At 45.0% G+C, this 17,452-nt stretch overlaps 1 protein-coding gene across 1 annotated transcript in view; it reads right to left on the reverse strand.

Annotated features, from left to right (window-relative positions):
• The window catches only part of fat3a (FAT atypical cadherin 3a), a 134,566-nt gene that overhangs the window by 16,145 nt on the left and 100,969 nt on the right, over window positions 1-17,452 (reverse strand). The window contains exons 12-19 of the mRNA XM_070905520.1: window positions 15,964-17,335; window positions 11,372-11,568; window positions 11,076-11,229; window positions 10,533-10,766; window positions 9,688-10,080; window positions 5,924-6,138; window positions 3,140-3,277; window positions 910-1,053 (exon numbers count right to left, since the gene is read on the reverse strand). Coding sequence (XP_070761621.1) covers window positions 910-1,053; window positions 3,140-3,277; window positions 5,924-6,138; window positions 9,688-10,080; window positions 10,533-10,766; window positions 11,076-11,229; window positions 11,372-11,568; window positions 15,964-17,335 — 2,847 coding nt within the window. The remainder of the gene's footprint in view (window positions 1-909; window positions 1,054-3,139; window positions 3,278-5,923; window positions 6,139-9,687; window positions 10,081-10,532; window positions 10,767-11,075; window positions 11,230-11,371; window positions 11,569-15,963; window positions 17,336-17,452) is intronic.

Here is a 17,452-nt window from a genome sequence, read left to right on the forward strand (position 1 = left end):
AGCTCGACGAACCCCTCGATTATTACATCTTGCTCAGTCCATGGCAGCTTCCACTTGCCGTTTGTGTTACTGTCCCGCCACTGCCGCTCGGCACAAAAAAAACCACCGTCCGTTATTTTGCGCGAAAAAGAATGGGAAAACTTTGGATGACGCCCGCTAGATTTGTCTAACTCAGCTTCAAATAAACTTTGGGATACATTTTTGCACAGAATGGGGGACTGTGGAATTTGTCCCCCATCACTTACATCGAAATGGCGTGAGCAAGGTCTCTCTTAATGACTACAGCAAGCAAAAACCAACGTACCAATGGACACCTAACAGATTTGGAAAAACTTCTGATTCTGTCCTTTAATCTGTTACTCCACCTTACGCAACACGCCCCCACCAACGTCCGACAGTAACACACTTCCGATACAACTAAAAGCCTTGAACATTCAGCGCTGAAATATTTGAATATAGTTTTTGGTAGAATTGAATAACTACATATTGTAGACGTGAGATGTTTACATTTTTGCTCCCACGCAGAAGAGAACAAAAAGCTGTTGCCAAATGTTTGCTGAGATAATAATACAGATATAACAAAACTAGTGTAGATGGCGTAGTGCTGGCGGGGGGGGGGGTAGTGGAACTTAGTAAATGGGTAGGGCTCTCAAAAAACCTGGCATTGAATGTTTGTTTTATCTGCAATTTTGATTTTGATTTATTTTTAGCAGTATAAGTAGACTACTAGTGTTGGCTAAATAAATAGACAGACTAAGGTTTGCACATGGTTTAGTCCACTCCTGCTGTAAGGTAGACAAAAAGTCGTTTGGCTCTCCATCTTTGACTTATTCAAAGGGTGTAACGGAGACCTAAAACACTGTGACAAAAAGGTGTTTAAGGGAATATCGTGTCAATCATCAGGCTCACCTGTATGACAGTGGTGAGGTTAGCCGGGGAGAAGGTGGGCGGGTTGTCATTGATGTCGGAGATGTCTATGTTGACCATCACGGTGGAGGACATGGGCGGTATTCCACTATCCAGAGCCCTGATGGCCAACGAGTAGCTGGGAACCTACAAGGACAGACACAACGGAGGACACGTAAGCCATGAAGAAAAAAAATGCTGGACAACAACAGCATTTTCAGGCCTTTCCTTGTGGTTAAAATGTGCCATTTGTCCTGGGGGGGGGGGGGCAGCAGAGGCTAAGCAAAGGGAGATTCAAATCTGAAGGTATTATCCCCTCAGGAGTGTGAAAGGTGTTCGTGACATCTTCCCGTTATTCACAAGTCTTCCTTTTAAATGTATCTTGTGAAAGAGTGGGCGGACAGTTTTGTTTGACTGTGAATCCTGAACCATGCCCCCCCCCCCCCAGCCAGAAGCCCAGCCTTAATTCAGAGGAAAAAGCTGTAGGAAGCCACTGCACACGACACAGTTAAGAGACCAGCTGGTGAACATGGTGGAGCGCGACAGAGCCCATATACCCCCCCCCCCCCCCCCCCCCCCCAGGAGTTGGTGGCGACCAAAACCAGAGCTAAAAAGGAGGGCGAACGTTGGACTTCCATCCATCAGGTGACGCAAAGCACCCCTCCACATGAAGGGCCACGTTGCTCTGTAACTGCTGGGCGTGGACACGAATTGAATCTGTGGCCGTATTTTAGGCGTAGCAACAGATGCTAACCAAGGTTTCTTGATTGACAGAGACCCACCGGGTCGAAATGTTCATATTATAGTTTTTGTTTTGTTCCCCTGGCATGCTGCTCAGTCTTCCCTAAACCCGCTGCAGGATATTTTTCTGCTCCTCCATATTGCTTTATAATAAAGAGCTAATGAAGCACACCGAGCAGAAATGCAATGCAGCGGCAACAAAACAATATTCTGCTGCCTGAGACATATGAAAACATAAACCTCTGTAATAAACAGCCATGACCTGCTTAGCGGAGAGACAGGGCGGGGGGTTGTGGGGGGGGGCGGGGGGAGAAGAGAAGAGCCAGTATGGAAATGAGGAGGATACATATGTAAACACACGCACACACACACACATACATACATACATAAGTATTAACTCACACACACACATGTGGATGGCCACATCAGTGTTGCACACACACACACACACACACACACACTGACACAGAGAATGCTGCTGCTCTCTGTGTGATAACCCCAAACACACTTTCATCAGCCAAAAGCTTTGATCCCCCCCCCCCCCCGCCCTCCCACACGCCCCTGCACTCTTTTTCTGAGCACGCTCAGACGGCTCATCGACCGCCGCACTCATGAATACTTTATGATAGGAATATGAACATTTCTGAAGTTTTTCCAAGCACTGTGGAGGAGAAGGAGATGAAGAAGAAGCAGAATATGAAGAGGAAGAAGAAGGGTGAGAAACAGCTCGGGGGGGGGGGGGGGGGGGGGCAGGCAGGCAGGGGGTTCATGCCTTCCATTTTTTTTTTCATGCTGCAAATGAAAGAGCTCATATTCAGAGCTGCTTCGCGCGTGTGTTTCCTGCTCAAGTGTGATTAGCTGCCATCTGGTCAGGGATCCACCTCCTAACAGCAAAACCGGCTCCCAGCGAGCTCATCAGCCGCCAACCGGTTCCTTCTTCACATCAAACGCTGGTCGGCCGCGAGAGTTCACACTCGGAGCAAACACCACGGCGGCTCGTTTCACACGCTGGCTCCCGCATGCCTGCATGGAGATGGCCAACTGACATGTCATGAGCTGCACATCACGAGGGCCACACCACCAGACGGTGCTGTAAACACGAGGCAATAATCCGTTGAATAAAACACAGAGTAAGAAGCCCGATGCTTGGTTGCAGGTTTTCACCACGTGGGTTATGTCAGCTCAGCTTGCTGCCGGGAGAAATGTTTCATGTTCAAGTTTGATTATTAATCCTACACTACTGCAAATATTTCCACGTAACTTTAGAGTTGGGGTTCCAAGTTTGCTAAAAATATACATATTCAGTTTAATCCGTTAACCTTGATGTAGGTTATAGCGCTCAAATGCACATGAAGCCTTTCAAACAAAGCTGTTCTTCACTGTCTGTGAGGTAGCGATGCTGAGTAAAGCCTCTCTATAGTTATAGTATATGAATAGTGTGTGTGTGTGTGTGTGTGTGTGTGTGTGTGTGTGTGTGTGTGTGTGTCCTCACTGTCTCACGGTCCAGTTGCTTGTTGACCTTGATGACTCCACGGAGTGGGTCAATGAAGAACTGGTTGTCCCGGTCTCCACTGACGATAGAGTAGAGGATGGCTCCATTCAGCTGACTGTCAACATCCTCGGCTACCAGCTGCACACACACAGGCAGGGTGAACATAATATATTATATAATTACATAAACGCAAATGGGACGAGATAGTTCCCATCCATATATATCGCCAATTCCTAATAAGCTGCACAAATATGAGCCCTCTCTCTTCCAACCTGTCAGCACGCACAGGTTTCTATGGTTACAGGGACTTTGATGTTCTTGTGTGTGTGTGTGTGTGTGTGTGTGACTGCACCGCTTTGGAGTCCATTACTAAGCTCAGGTTATTTTGGCTCTCCTTGGCCCAAACTTCAGCAACCCAATCACACACTTTCGAGGTGGTGGGGAAAACAGTCGGGTCAAAAATAACTCCGGCAACGTGGCAGATGAGATGCATTTTTTTTTTTTTTTCAAACTGTAAAACAGACAGAGTGCATATTCTCCAACAAGGCTGACAGATACAGAACAGCAGCACATGCAGTAATTCAGTGTTTGATGCTGTGCACCTGCTGATGTTATTTTTTGCTTTGATATGTTGGTTTATTAATACAGTTTCCCTTCTGGAAACACCTTGTGATGATCCATTACAATCCACAACTAAATACATATTCACATATATTACCGTATATTTCAGTCCCTTATTTATGCTGGCCCGTAACATTATTATGTTTTAACCCGCTTTTTCTGAAAACTGTTTTATTTTCATTATTGCCGGCCATTTTCCAAAGCATGCTGTGCAGCTGCTGACTTTTCAAAGTGACTTTCCTGCGGTGCCTGAAGCTGAACCACGTTTAAGAGAAGTGATCCATCCCGGTGAGCACTCAAGTCACCTTTATTCATTTGACAATGCCACATTATCATTGTGTGGTAAGAGTGAATTTCCAAATTTCCAAATCGAACATTAAAGTGTGACACAAATAGAAGGGGACATGTCCAATGGCTGCCTGGAAAATACGTAACGAACGTAAAACACTGAGGTATGCTTTGGACAGCAGCATGTACAAACACAGCAATGATATGTATATTTATATACATACTTCAATGAAATATAACCTGAAACCTGCATTTGCTGTTTTGTATTATCAAATAACTGTTACCACCCAAACCCCCCATAATTTAATTTAACATGGCGTTCTGAACATTTGACGGTAATACACAAAGGATGGTTGAACTTAATTTAACTTCAGATGTGATCATTTGAATAAGAAAAATATAACCACATTCGTCACATTCTTCTCAGCCATTGCATTGCAAATGGAGCGTTACTATCCAAACGGCCAGTGCTCTTGTGAATTAATACCTGCTGTTTGATGAAATAATGTCATTCATTAAAACATTAACACGCTTTATTACATTCTGAGATCATCCAAAAAATTGAAATTATATTCAGAAAACTGGTTAATTTAACTGGTTATTAGTTGTCACCATATCTATTGATGTACAACTTGCTTTCCATTGTTTGGTAATGAAGGCAGCAGCTTCATTTAGACATTAAGGCTATTTAAGACCTGTCTTTCTTTATTCCACTGACAAAAAAAACAACAAAAAAAAGCCCAGTTCTTTTTCTCATCCACTAATCGTTTTACTATGGAAGTCTCTTTTGAGTTTTTGCTGCGCTGCAGTGCGTGGCAGAAGTGGAAGTCAAGGGATATGGAAAAAAATAATAATACGGCGAACGTGTGACACCTTAATGTATTTTGTAACAAGCTACCATGCTATAATTCGTTTTTATTGCATTTTTACAGATAGAAAGCGAACACATGAAGAAACGTGATTCCGTTCAAATATAAAAGGTAAAACGTGTTTCAGGGCGGCTGCTTGCACGCTGTTCTGTCTGTGAAGCTCACCTAATAAAAGCATAAACCACTAAAGCCTATTAAACCCGGGGAAATCAGCGCACGTTGGGGACTCAGTAATTGCCAAACGTCTCGGTTAAGCTGATGACGGGATCACGCAAAGCCATTATTTCAGTCTCGGGGGGGGGGGCAATCGTGAAGGGCATGACATCCACACTGTACTATCACTGTACGCCACCATCTACTGAAATAAGCATCAGTATGCAGACTCTCTCACACACAAACACACATTGACTCTTTCAAGTCAAGTACATATATCAGGGCTACTACTGAACATGAAGGCAAGCCACCATGGCCACCATATCTCTTCACAAAGAAAAGCACATATGAAGAGAGAATATGCTGGCAGCCTAGAGCCTGCTAGAGCCTTCTCCTTCTACTTGTGTGTGAAATTGGCCTGCGATACTAAAGGAAAGCTGATGGAGTATCCCAAATGAAATGTCCTTCCTCTGGGGATCAGGAATTTGCTCAGGAAATGTCATGGCAAGCTGCACATTAGATTTTGATATTTCTTGTGGAAATGGCGGTTCTGAAGAAAAGGTCAGAGGGTCCCCCGCACCATCATGATCTATCCTCCGGGGATCATGAATATTCAGAGCAAATTCAGCAGAAATCCAGCTGATGGTGCAACCGAAAAAGTCAGGGGTTCACCCTAACCCTACCCCTAAGTAATCATGCCCTTTGGACCATGACCGCCATTATCAAATTTCATAAAGTTATGGTCAGTACCTGTAAATATATTTTGTTCTGGATGAAAAGTGCAGTACAGTACTTCTGGACCACTTCCATCCTCAGGCCACACATGCATCCAGGGACTCTGACCGAAACCTACCTGGACTACAGACTCCCCAATGGTTGCATCCTCTGACATCACTGCAGTGTAGATGTCACGGCTAAACATGGGTGCGTTGTCGTTGACATCGGTCAGGTTTATGTTCACTGTAGTAATGGCACTCAGCGGTGGCGTGCCGCCGTCACGAGCCTCCACTGTCAAGAAGTAGTCCCGACAGGTCTCATAGTCCAAAGGCTGGGCAACTAAAATGGCACCTGAGGAAGGTGAGGGGACAAAGGGAACAGAAAATATACGTGTGAATAAATGTAAAGAGTAGAGACTGAAATCAAAATATCATGTGGGGGGAGAGAAGAACATGTTCTGAAAAACACATCCATGTGTGGCGAGTTAATGGTCCGCATGAAAAGAACCAAACCAACAAAGAACTGATCTACTAGCAAGTACTGTGTGTGTATCCAAAGCAGTGGCGTGTGGTCCGTTAAGGGTGTTGGGGCGCCACCTCCTCCTGCAATCAATGTTATTGTTGTGTTATGTTATGTTTGTGTACACATTTAAGTTGTTACTCTCACATAAATCATACATTATAACAGAAACGTGCGATGACTAATAAAAAAGCGCTGCCTACAGTATGTGTGTAATATGTTCGGCTTTCCCTGGAGGCGCCTGATTGGTTGACACGACACCAGAAAATAACTGGATCTGGGGCGCCCAAGAAATGTTGCCAAATTGGCCGATTTTCCGCCCATTTAGGTGGCTGTAGGATGGTTTCACGTCGGGAAAAATTAGCTTGGGTGGGTTGACAAAACTTTAGCCTGATTTGTAATTTTTTCCAATCCTGATATTATTATTTTTATTGTTATAGCATGCCAAGATTTAGTAGCCCCACCTAGTGGAAAAGTCACGCCACGCCACTCATCCAAAGCCTGATATATCTTTTTCCTCTGTGCCATAGAGCTCCAATTGTTGTTCCAGCTTTTTGGAGAAATGAATGAGCCTTTTTAAGTGAAACTATACATTTGCGAGCCGTTTCTAAAAATGTACGTCTTCAGTGGAAACCAATGGGCTCGGGGCCGAAAGCTATCAGCAACTGCACCCTTGGCATAATGGCTTCTGATTCGGAAGAGTCTATGTTAGCATTAGAGGATCTGACCCGAGCAGGGGGGAGTTACTCGTGACTGCAAAATAGGAAGAAGTTGAGTTGGAAAGAGATGTCTGAAGGGCTAAAGCACTCTGATTGGTGGAAGCTTTCGACTTAGAGGATAAATTTGGTCAGAGCAACAGAAAGAAAAGGAAAGAGCAGAGAGAGAGAGAGAAAAGGAGAAAGCTCTGGATACGAAAAAGAATTGTCCCAAATTGAAATGGATAAATTTAGAGCAATGAGGTAGCAAGCCGAGGCAGCCTTTGATATCAAGCAGGCACACACTCCACTACCACCTTTTGATGAAAATTCGGTGGACATCTTTTTGAAATGTGTGAGAAAATAGCAAAGGAATGTAAATGGCCATTTTTTTTTTCCAGAGCTCAGAGAGAAGACACAGTGCGAGGCAGTCGCCCAGGATTACACGACCCCGAGAGAGTGTTCCTGAAGCCTACAGAAGGAAATTACATGTTCTTAGGCGACACCCTGGAGAATTTTATGGAACTGTGGAGGAAACCAGAAGTAGCACTAGACTTCCTGTGACGCCCTCACTAACCAAAAAAACATGAAAGACCTCATTTTACTGGATCAGTTTAGGGTTGCCACGCCACATGAAATAGAAATCTATTTGAACGAACATGAAGCAGATGGATATGAGGTGGCTCACAGTGGTAGGACTAGTGAAGAGGGTGGAAAAGGATATCAAATGATAAAAAAAAAGAGTGGCGAGAACAGAGCCTGGCGTCCTCCACCATTGAGTGGGGAAGTTTTTCACTAGGCCAGTCCTGGCGTAGCGCTTCCAACCTGTCGTCAGGGCGTCCTGCCATCAAAATGAGGGAGCTTCGTTGCCACAACTGTTACAAATTGGGACACAAAAAGAGAAGTTGCCACAAATTGGGACACAAAAAGAGAAGTTGCCAAAGCTAGATGACAGGCGTGGTTAGCTAAACCAGTTGGACTGGAAGCGTTCATGATGATTATTAGGTGGACCGCGCCCAAGTCTGAGCCATTGTTGACGCTCGTGATCCCGGCTCATGTGGTTTTTGGATACATGTGGCGTTTTTTTCCCCAATCGCAGAAAGGTGTGAAGTGGGTTCGGTCGGAAGCGCGTCAGGAGGCTTTCGGATCAAACACATTTTGTCCAGCACCCCCGGACTTTGCTCTCGCTGTGGATGTGTGTGATTGTAGCGGTCTGAGCTGTCCTCCCTCAGTCTGGTGAGGACGGCGTACTATTCCACCAAGTTACGCAAGCGTCAGTGAGCACATTCGACTATTGAGGTTTCAGTGGCCAGTGGTGACGAGATCTGTCAGCGGATCGCAATCGCTGGTTCGTTTTCCTGGCCACGTTCCAGTGTGCCAGTGCGTGGGCGTTCAGATGCCTGGTGTTGCGGCGGTGCAACTGAAGTCGAGCACATTTCAGGCAACAGCAACGTAGCTGATGCCGCATCCGGGTTTTTAACTGAACATTGCGATCCACCATATTCAAGATCATATCAGTTGTCGCTAATTGATGTTAATTCTGTGAATAACTTGATGGGCTATGTATTGCAGTGAGTTGGAACCTTTTACACAAAATGGGTTTTATTTCTCAGCCATCTATTTACTTTGTTGTGACTAAAAACCTGCAAATGTGTTGATTCCATCCAAGCGTGGGTGGGATCAGAGGAAGGCTGGATCTCTGCTGCGAAAATACAGGAGGCAGAAGCTGTGGATGATTTGAAGTCATTCCTCAAACCACCTGCCAGACCTTCCCTAAAGACAGCAGGCGACGTTTCCAAGACCGGAGGCGGCCTACGGGTGTGAAAGTCTCTTTGTTTCACGGTTTCCCCACGAATCAACAATGTTTAATATTTCCCTGACCCCGGATTTCAACGATGCAGAATATAGACTGCATCTAGGACGTTTAAACTAGCCACTGAGCAGTCGATGTGCAGACAGCACATACAGTAACACAAACAACACAACACAGTGGCAGGCAGTCAGTAAAAATAAACAAGCAGCAGCCCCGGACATTTTAACGGCTTGCTGATTTTATTTCCCGGTAAACTGGTGATTGTCTCACAGCGACCATCAAACTCTGAGCCACTGAGAGGCGTAGCAGTATTTTTCATATGATCATGTTCAACCACGATCACGGGGCGTTTTCTGCGTGTGCACAGTATTTTTTTCGGTCATTTGATGGTGCCGACGTGCAGCTGCCTTTTGCCCACTGAATAAAATGCTGAGGGAGAATTACAAATATTTTATTACTGGGGGACAAAGCAGACATTATAATGACAGTAGCTATGGCGGTGGAGAAGCAGCACTTTGTGGAATGGTTCTACTGTTGTTTCAGCCTTTTACTGAACATTTAAAGTCTGCAGTGAAGTGTTCTGTCTGTACAATCCGAATGCAGTGTGATGTCACATCCCATCCCGAGCCAAAGTGCCGTCGTGGGGTTTAACTGTGCAAAGCTGTGTGCAAGCTGCATGCCCTCTACTGTAACGCATGCTATGCTGCGGCACGAATGCGCTGTAACCGCAGCAAAGGTGCACCATTCTTGCGTTAGGGTGGGACACTAGCCGGGACACATCACGCACATGTATTTCATTCAATATTAAAAAATAATGATCACAGCTTTAAGCCCTATGTATAGAATTTGGAAAATGGCCCACGGCACACTCACCGGTCAGCGGGTGGATGTGGAACTTCCCGTGCTCGTTGCCTGATCGGATACTGTAAGTGATCTCAGCATTGGTCCCGATGTCCTTGCTGGCAGCATAGACCCTCAGAACCTCTGTGCCCACTCCCACGTCCTCAGGCACCGTCGCCAGCTGATCGCGGCGCTCAAACACAGGCGGGTTGTCATTGATGTCCAGCACAGTGATCGTGACGTTGACCAGTGAGGAGAGGGGCAGCGGTGAGCCCTGGTCAGACGCGTGGACTGTTATCTGATAAGACGGCTGGACCTCGCGGTCGAGGATGCGTTCCAGGACCACGATGCCTGAGGACTTATCGATGGAGAAGGAACCTCCTGCAGAGTCGGCCAGCGAGTAGACCACCACGCGGCCCACACCTGCTGCAGAGCCAGAGGAAGAGTGTCAGGTTCACATCGGAGGTCAGACACAACCACTTCTGTCACTTTTCACCTGTACAACCAAGTGTAACACCATGGATGTCTTTTAGGAGAGACTATTGGTTAAGTGTGCTCTGATATCACCCATTTGTACGTTCAAATGAGTCAAGACTAAAAAGACACGCAAAAGGAATCAGGGAAGGGTGGAGTCAGGAGGAGACTATGGCTTCAGGCTTCTCACCCCACCTTTGAACGTTATGTATTTGATATATTTGTATTTGTTCTGCATAGCTCTCTAGCTCTTTAATCTGATCTCGTCTTTGAGTCTTTGTATCTGCTTCCATTTCATGAATGAAGGGTTTATTATAAATAAAATACAGTCTAGTAGCACTTGAAACACTACTTGCAGTAGTGGGAACACCAGCGGGTTTTTACAATACTAGTATAATAATCACCTTCATCAGGGTCTATGGCCTGGATGCGGGTGAGCAGGGCTTTGGTGGCGGTGTCCTCGTAGACGCTGGCGGTGTACTGTGGCAGGGTGAAGATGGGCGGGTTGTCATTCACATCAGTCACTACCAGCTGCACCTCAGCACGGCACCACCGCCCACCACCGTCAGTCGCCTGGGCAACCAGCCGGTAATTGGGTGTCATCTCACGGTCCAGAATTGCAGATGACTTGACCTCACCTGGACAGGTTCAAACATGCATGTGAGACATTAAGAGACGGAGCCATACGGGGGGGGGGGGGGGGCATGAAAGCGGGTCACACGCGTTCTAAATAATAATAATTAATAGGAATAAACGTGTGTTTAACTGTGTAAGCAATGTGATGAGCTGGTGACCTGGCCCCATTTCACACTGCTGCCCTTCACTCCAAACTGGATTGTTTTTCGAGGTTGCAATTCGTGCAGGTTCAGAGAAAAAAAAGGTTAAGTGTCGTTCCAAGAGAACTGCACTGTATGGGTGTGTTTTTCAAGGCCACGCCAGGCCCGTACCGGTGTTCGGGTCCATGCTGAAGTCCTGGGATCCAGGACCATGTAAGGAGTACTGGATCCAGGCACTGACGCCCACATCTGCATCTGTAGCTCCAACCCTCAGTAGCGCACTGTTGACAGGGAGGTCCTCTGGAATTGAAGCCGTGTACACAGCCTGCAGACACACACACACACACACACAGACGTACAGTTAGCTGAGTCAAATAAATGTAGTAGGCCTACAACGCATTTAACACGAACTGCCATTTGCCTCTGCCTTCAACTGGCAGAGCAACACGCGCTTTTTTACTCTTCACCTGGTCACAGACGGGGCTGTTGTCGTTGGTGTCTATCACCGTCACCTCCACTGTTGCCTGGGAAACAAAGAGCCCGTCGCTGGCAGTGACATTGATGATGTAGAGGTTGCGCTCCTCCCTGTCCAGCGGCCACTTCACGTACATCTTCCACTCGCCCTGAACCAGACCCAGCGCGAACACGCCACGATAGTTCCCTCCTGGATAACACAGGCAGACGGAGACACAGGGCTAGTGAGATGCAGGGTCAGTAAAGGAGGCGTTAGAGGTGTAGGCCCACATGGAGTTTGTGACTGACCCCCCCCCCCCACAAAAAAAAAATTTGCATTAGAGTTTTAAGCAGAAACTGACGCACACACACACACCTTCACCTCCTTCTGTTGTCAGATGGTGTCAGTTGATTTGCTGCACACTTTAATTTTTTTACCTTTCGTGGTTGGAGAGGATATCAAGTCATTTCATGGCAAAAGGCAGGGTGGCTGCTGACCCATTTAACTGGACTGTCAACTCAAAGAGGCACAATCCTCCACCCATCCAGTTCCAGGCAGCTCTGTCCTCTCTCACAGACTGGTGGGTGGCTGCCTGCAGTCTATACAGGGGGTGACAACATATCACTACTACTATCTATTACAGTGGCAATCACTTACTTACACCACTTATACTGTAACTGCATATATTACAGTGTAAGTAATGTTAGCCTAGCTAGCAAGCGTAATGAAAAGTAGTCTTGTCTTGCAAGTTGTGGCGGTCTCTCAAGGGAAGCATAAAGGAGTCCATCAGCTCCCCTCAATGTGTGCATTGCCATTCAATCACAATGCGGGCAGATTGGAAATGAGGACAGCGCTTGAATGCCGGGGTGGAAATGGGGTCTCAATTTCACTCGGACCTCTTTCTTTTTCTTTTAAAATGCATCTTGGCTCGTGGTTGAGGAGATTATTTAGGTTAAATCAGAGAGAGCCTTGCAAGGTTTACCAGTTTCGACATGAAAGAAGTTGAATTTCAAGAGATCAAGAGCAGCGTATTCAATATGAGATGATGCTGCTGATGCCTGTGGGGAAACTGCAGCAAGAGAAGCATGATTCAGGGTAAAAAAAAAACCCAACCAGAATCTGAGAACCACTATAATAATACATGAAGCAATATATATACTTTTTTTTTTTTTTTAGCTTTTTTAATATAAGTACTCAATTAAGTTACTCAGTACGCTGTTAAGTAATTACTTAAATGTCTCTCATGACAAAACAATAAAAGGCACTCTTGTGATTCTAATATGAATTCAGCATTTTTGTTCATGCTGGGATCCTGTATGATGACAGTTAGCGAGGAGGTGGCTACCTTTATTGTTTCTGTTTGCACTGACACATTAGTGCAGAAAAACCAAGTGCAGTGTGTTTGTTTAGGGCCTCGAGCCTTGACGTTTACCTATTTAAGCCATAGAAATACTGTAGCGAGGGATAACAGTTATGGTTCTGGGTCAGTACGGTGAATCTACAGTAAATGGTCTGCCAGGACACCAATTTTTTTGACAGAATGTAAAGGTTTTCCAGTCATAATATGATCAAATGGAAAAACAGAATTCAGAACTAAAAAAGTAAGAAGTCCAAAAACCCTTCAGGCTTCAGTGTTTGAATTCCATGTGCAAATACTTGAAAAGGTGAATCTGACTGGCAGGAAACAAGAATGATTCGAGCATATGGCAGTAAAAAGGTGGGAAAAGGGAGATGGTGAAGGTCACCCTGACATAAATGGAGGGACAGATGGATAATCAGAATGACCAGCTGACTTCACTGATCACCGTCCTTTGGCTCTGCCAGTCTTATAAATGTGCACTTCACACCTAACCGCTTTAGCGCGGATTGGATTGTTTGGTTCGATTCATTTAGGATGGACAAAAAAAAAAAGAAGTGAACCAAGACAGTTTCACAAGGTGGGTCTCAGCCCGCTTCCAAGCAGACTCCGGTATGTTGTTCAACTTGGCCCAAGCTGAACCAAATTGGCTCTACCGATATAACGACCGATTTTTAGCTTATAGGTGGAGGTGTCAGCTAGTTGCAATGCAGAAATGCCAAATATATGTTTGCTGTTATTTAGAAACAGTGCTTCTGTAGTTTGTCCACCAGAGGGCGCACCTCCAAAATGGACGAACAGGTGGGGGATAACATAACTGTGCTGTTAAATGATCAGGGTGCACAACTGCACATATAGTTTTTGGTCTAGGTCTCTGTGTCATGAAACAGGCTCTGCCAGGACTCAGGGATGAACTTTCCCCAAGACACCCCGTCTTCATGTGACCTCTGCGTCATAAAACATATCCTGCCAGGTCTCAGAGAGAGGACACTCATGCCCAATCTGATAGCTGCTAAAACTCCCACCTTCCAGGATATGGATTCTCAGATTCACTTGCAGCACTCTGAACTCAGGAAACAAAGGAACTGACTTTGCCATGCCAGCATTAAATGTATATTAATTAATATGCTATATCTAAACTAAACATCTGAAATGTTTGGTTGTAACACGCTGATGTTTTCATGCAGGGACGATAAAACCCCGAACTTGCAGGAACTAGTTACGTATATCCACCAATCCAGATAAAGAGGGGATGTGTGGTCTTTTTATTTAGCCAATGAAATGGGAAATGTGAATTTACATAACCAGCAAATTGATCATAGCTGGCAATAAGACAAAATGTAAGTTGGGATGCCAAAACTCACACACCCTCGCTACCCTCAGAGTGAATGTGTGGGTGAGGGGGTGCCCCCCACCTCTTTTGCAACTCTCTCAGAGATAAGGAACACATTCCCTTGGCAGAGACAAAGAGTAGCCTACTGGCTGACATATGCTAGTCATCCCGCTCATTAATTAGCTATGCCTACATTATAGAGAAACATATATGCAGAGATATATATATGCAATATATATGCATGAGGCGAGTTCACATGTCACTTGTCAACACTGCCTATGTTATTTATATGCCTTATATCTATATAAGGTGTTGGGTATCATTCTGTCATAATGCCATGCTATTAAATATGGAAGACATGTGATGAACTCAATTACCTAAATGCATTATTTAGAAAAGAAATTGGGACAAAGAAAATAATTAAGACAGAATAGATCTCGGACATTGGACATAAAAAAAAAAGACTAAAAAACAAGAAGAGACCCAATGACCAATCTCTAACTCGTACTTCTGACGACTTTTCCCTGAGAACTCTTAGATATATAGATATTAACGCTACATTATCTTCACATCATGTCTTTCTATTAAATATTTACATGTACATACGCAAACAAATCACAGACGAGCCTTTGGGGGGGGGGTGGCAGAATGTTAGGGCCTGGGGAGATAGCCCAAAATTGCTGATTTCCATCAAGATGTAAAAACATCAAAGAAGCTGCTAAGCCCATAATACATCTACACAATACTGTGAAAAGTAAGCAGGGGATTGCAAAATTCGAATCAAATATCTTCCCTTCTGTCAGGCTCCATCAGTATCACTATAAAAGAAAACGGAGACAACATTTTCACAGCAAGAAGGTGTGTGTCTCGGGGTTCTGTCTTGATTTGCTGCTGCACTTTTATATTGAGTCACATTAAGTGGTTCTCTCTTGGAAGTGAGAAAGGTCACGTTTGTCAGTGTTTTCAACAGCTCATTTGCTTATTTCTGTTATCTATATCTTTTCTTCTTTCTCTCCCTGCACTGTCGCAGCAGCTCATTCCCCCTCGCCTCCTTCGTCTTTAGCCGTCAACTAAAAGGTCACATCGCTCACATGTCTGTCGTTCACTCAAGCTGTCTGGCTGATACTCTGATTTTCTTCCTATTAAAAGTCCTGTATTAGCTCTCTATCTCCAGTTGGCATGGTAGCCCTCTGTCTTAGTTTCCTGGGGAGTCCTGACCTCGTTACCTTCTGGCGTGTGAATGAGCAGACAGCAAATCAGCAAAGTCAGTCCTTTGGTCACCATCCACATTATTGATGCAACTTCAGCATTCGCCTCGCTTTTCCCTGTCTTTGCTCTTTTGTTTCCCTCCTTTCCCTTTTGTTTTACGCCTTCAGCCTTTGTTTGTCATGTCATGCAAACAGTTTATCTCCTGCACATTTGGAAAGGGTTATGACATTGAACTCCCATTGATTTCCCTGGGTAAACCGTACAGTGGCTTTTTTTTAGACTAGTATCAAGACTACTTCATGAATTCTAACATCTATTCAGGAGACAAAAGATAAAAGTCAACACGTTCCCAGCTTCCCCTGCTTTCATCAGATGTGCTGCAGTCTTTAAATTGTCTTGCATACACCAGGGTTTGCGTCCTGTCAGAGATTATTAACTGTATCCATCATCTTTGCTTAACCTTAACCAAGTCTTTTAGTTGCAAACCCTTAACCATACCATGACTATATTTTACTTGCAATAAAAGCAATCTTTCCCTAACCTTAACTATACTGTATTTGCCATGCACAGATATTGTGAAAAGGAAGAACTTTGAAAACATTGCCATTGGACATAATCCCCGATATTGTAGAGTGGTCCAATATCAACGTTCCTTGTCTGGCGTTACGGTTGCAATGCAATGACAGACATTCACAGCAATACTCACCAGTGATGTGGTAGCTGACTTGTCGGTTAACGGGAGAGCTGTCATCATCTCTGGTGTTCAGCACAGCAACCACCTCACCCGGTGGGTCGCTCTCCTGAATTGAACCAAAGTAGTGTTGCTCCAGGAACCTGGGTGGGTTATCGTTGATGTCTGACACTGCTACGGTCACAGTGGTGGTGCTGGAAAGAGACAGGGTCTCCCCAAGGTCTGAGGCCACCACTGTGAATGTGTAGGATGGATTGGTCTCATGGTCCAAGTCCTTGCGTGTAGTGATCCAGCCTGTGTTGCTGTCAATGCTAAAGGTGCCAACCGATGTATCTGAATCCCCTTCTGACTGGATCAATGCCCCAAGACTGTATGTTACCTGACCATTTGCCCCTGAGTCTGGGTCTAGCGCTTGGACTTGAATGACTCTGGTTCCAACTGACATTCCCTCCATAATTGTGGCCTCATAGGAGTTGGCTTCAAAGGCTGGTTTGTTGTCATTTAGATCCAATACTTTGACTTCAACATCAACAGAAGTCACCGAATCCAGCTTAGCCTGTTGTACCGTGGCAGTGACTTTGAAATGGTATCCTTTGATCACATCATGGTCCAAGGGTTTATCAAGCTTGATCACACCTGTATCCTTTTCCACAACAAACACCCCATCTTGGTTGTTTTCTCCGGTCTCTCCGTTAACCAGGGCAAAGGTAGCAGAGTGCGAGGCATATCCAGGTGGAGTGTTGAGGCGCACCGTCCCTATGGCTGAACCTATAGGAGTGTCCTCTAGCAGGCTAAATAAGTATTGATGTTGGCTGAAGGAAGGAATGAAAGCATCTGGAGAGAGAACATGGATGTAGACAGACACTAGAGAGTGCCTGACTGGATTTCCTCCATCCACAGCCTTCACAAAAAAAGATAATACAGAGTTCCTCAAGTGGCTGAAGCTGCCTTTAGTCACCATCCAACCATTATCTGGGTCTATCTCCAAAATGTCTACCACAGGGACGTGTGCCTCACTGTAAAGTGAATATGTCACTTTGGCATTAGTGCCGTCATCAGGATCATAAGCCTGAATCTGCGTCACCAAAAAACCTTTTGCCACATCAGATTTGACTGAAGCTCTGTACTCTGTAGCACGGAAGCGAGGTACATTATCATTATCATCCAACAGATTAACTTGTACTGTACAGTAAGAGACACGTCCACCTGAGTCCTGGGCTGCTACTGAGAGCGCAATGTCCTTATTGGCTGGGTCCTCTCGATCAAGCTTTTCCACGGTGGTGATCTGACCACTTGAATCTATGTTAAATTGGTCCTTGCCCACATCATTAACAAAGGAATACATTATGTGACCAAACACTCCAGGGTCTGCATCTGTTGCCCTCACCTGAAATAAAGAAAAAAATAGTCTTAGTCAATACAGACATGAGTATTTTATAATTACAGTACAACAGTTTATTATCAATGATTCTTCTGAGAAATGATACAAAGGAAAAAAAATATT

The sequence above is a fragment of the Enoplosus armatus genome, chromosome 5, assembly GCF_043641665.1.
Source record: "Enoplosus armatus isolate fEnoArm2 chromosome 5, fEnoArm2.hap1, whole genome shotgun sequence".
In the NCBI taxonomy this organism is placed as follows: Eukaryota; Metazoa; Chordata; class Actinopteri; order Centrarchiformes; family Enoplosidae; genus Enoplosus; species Enoplosus armatus.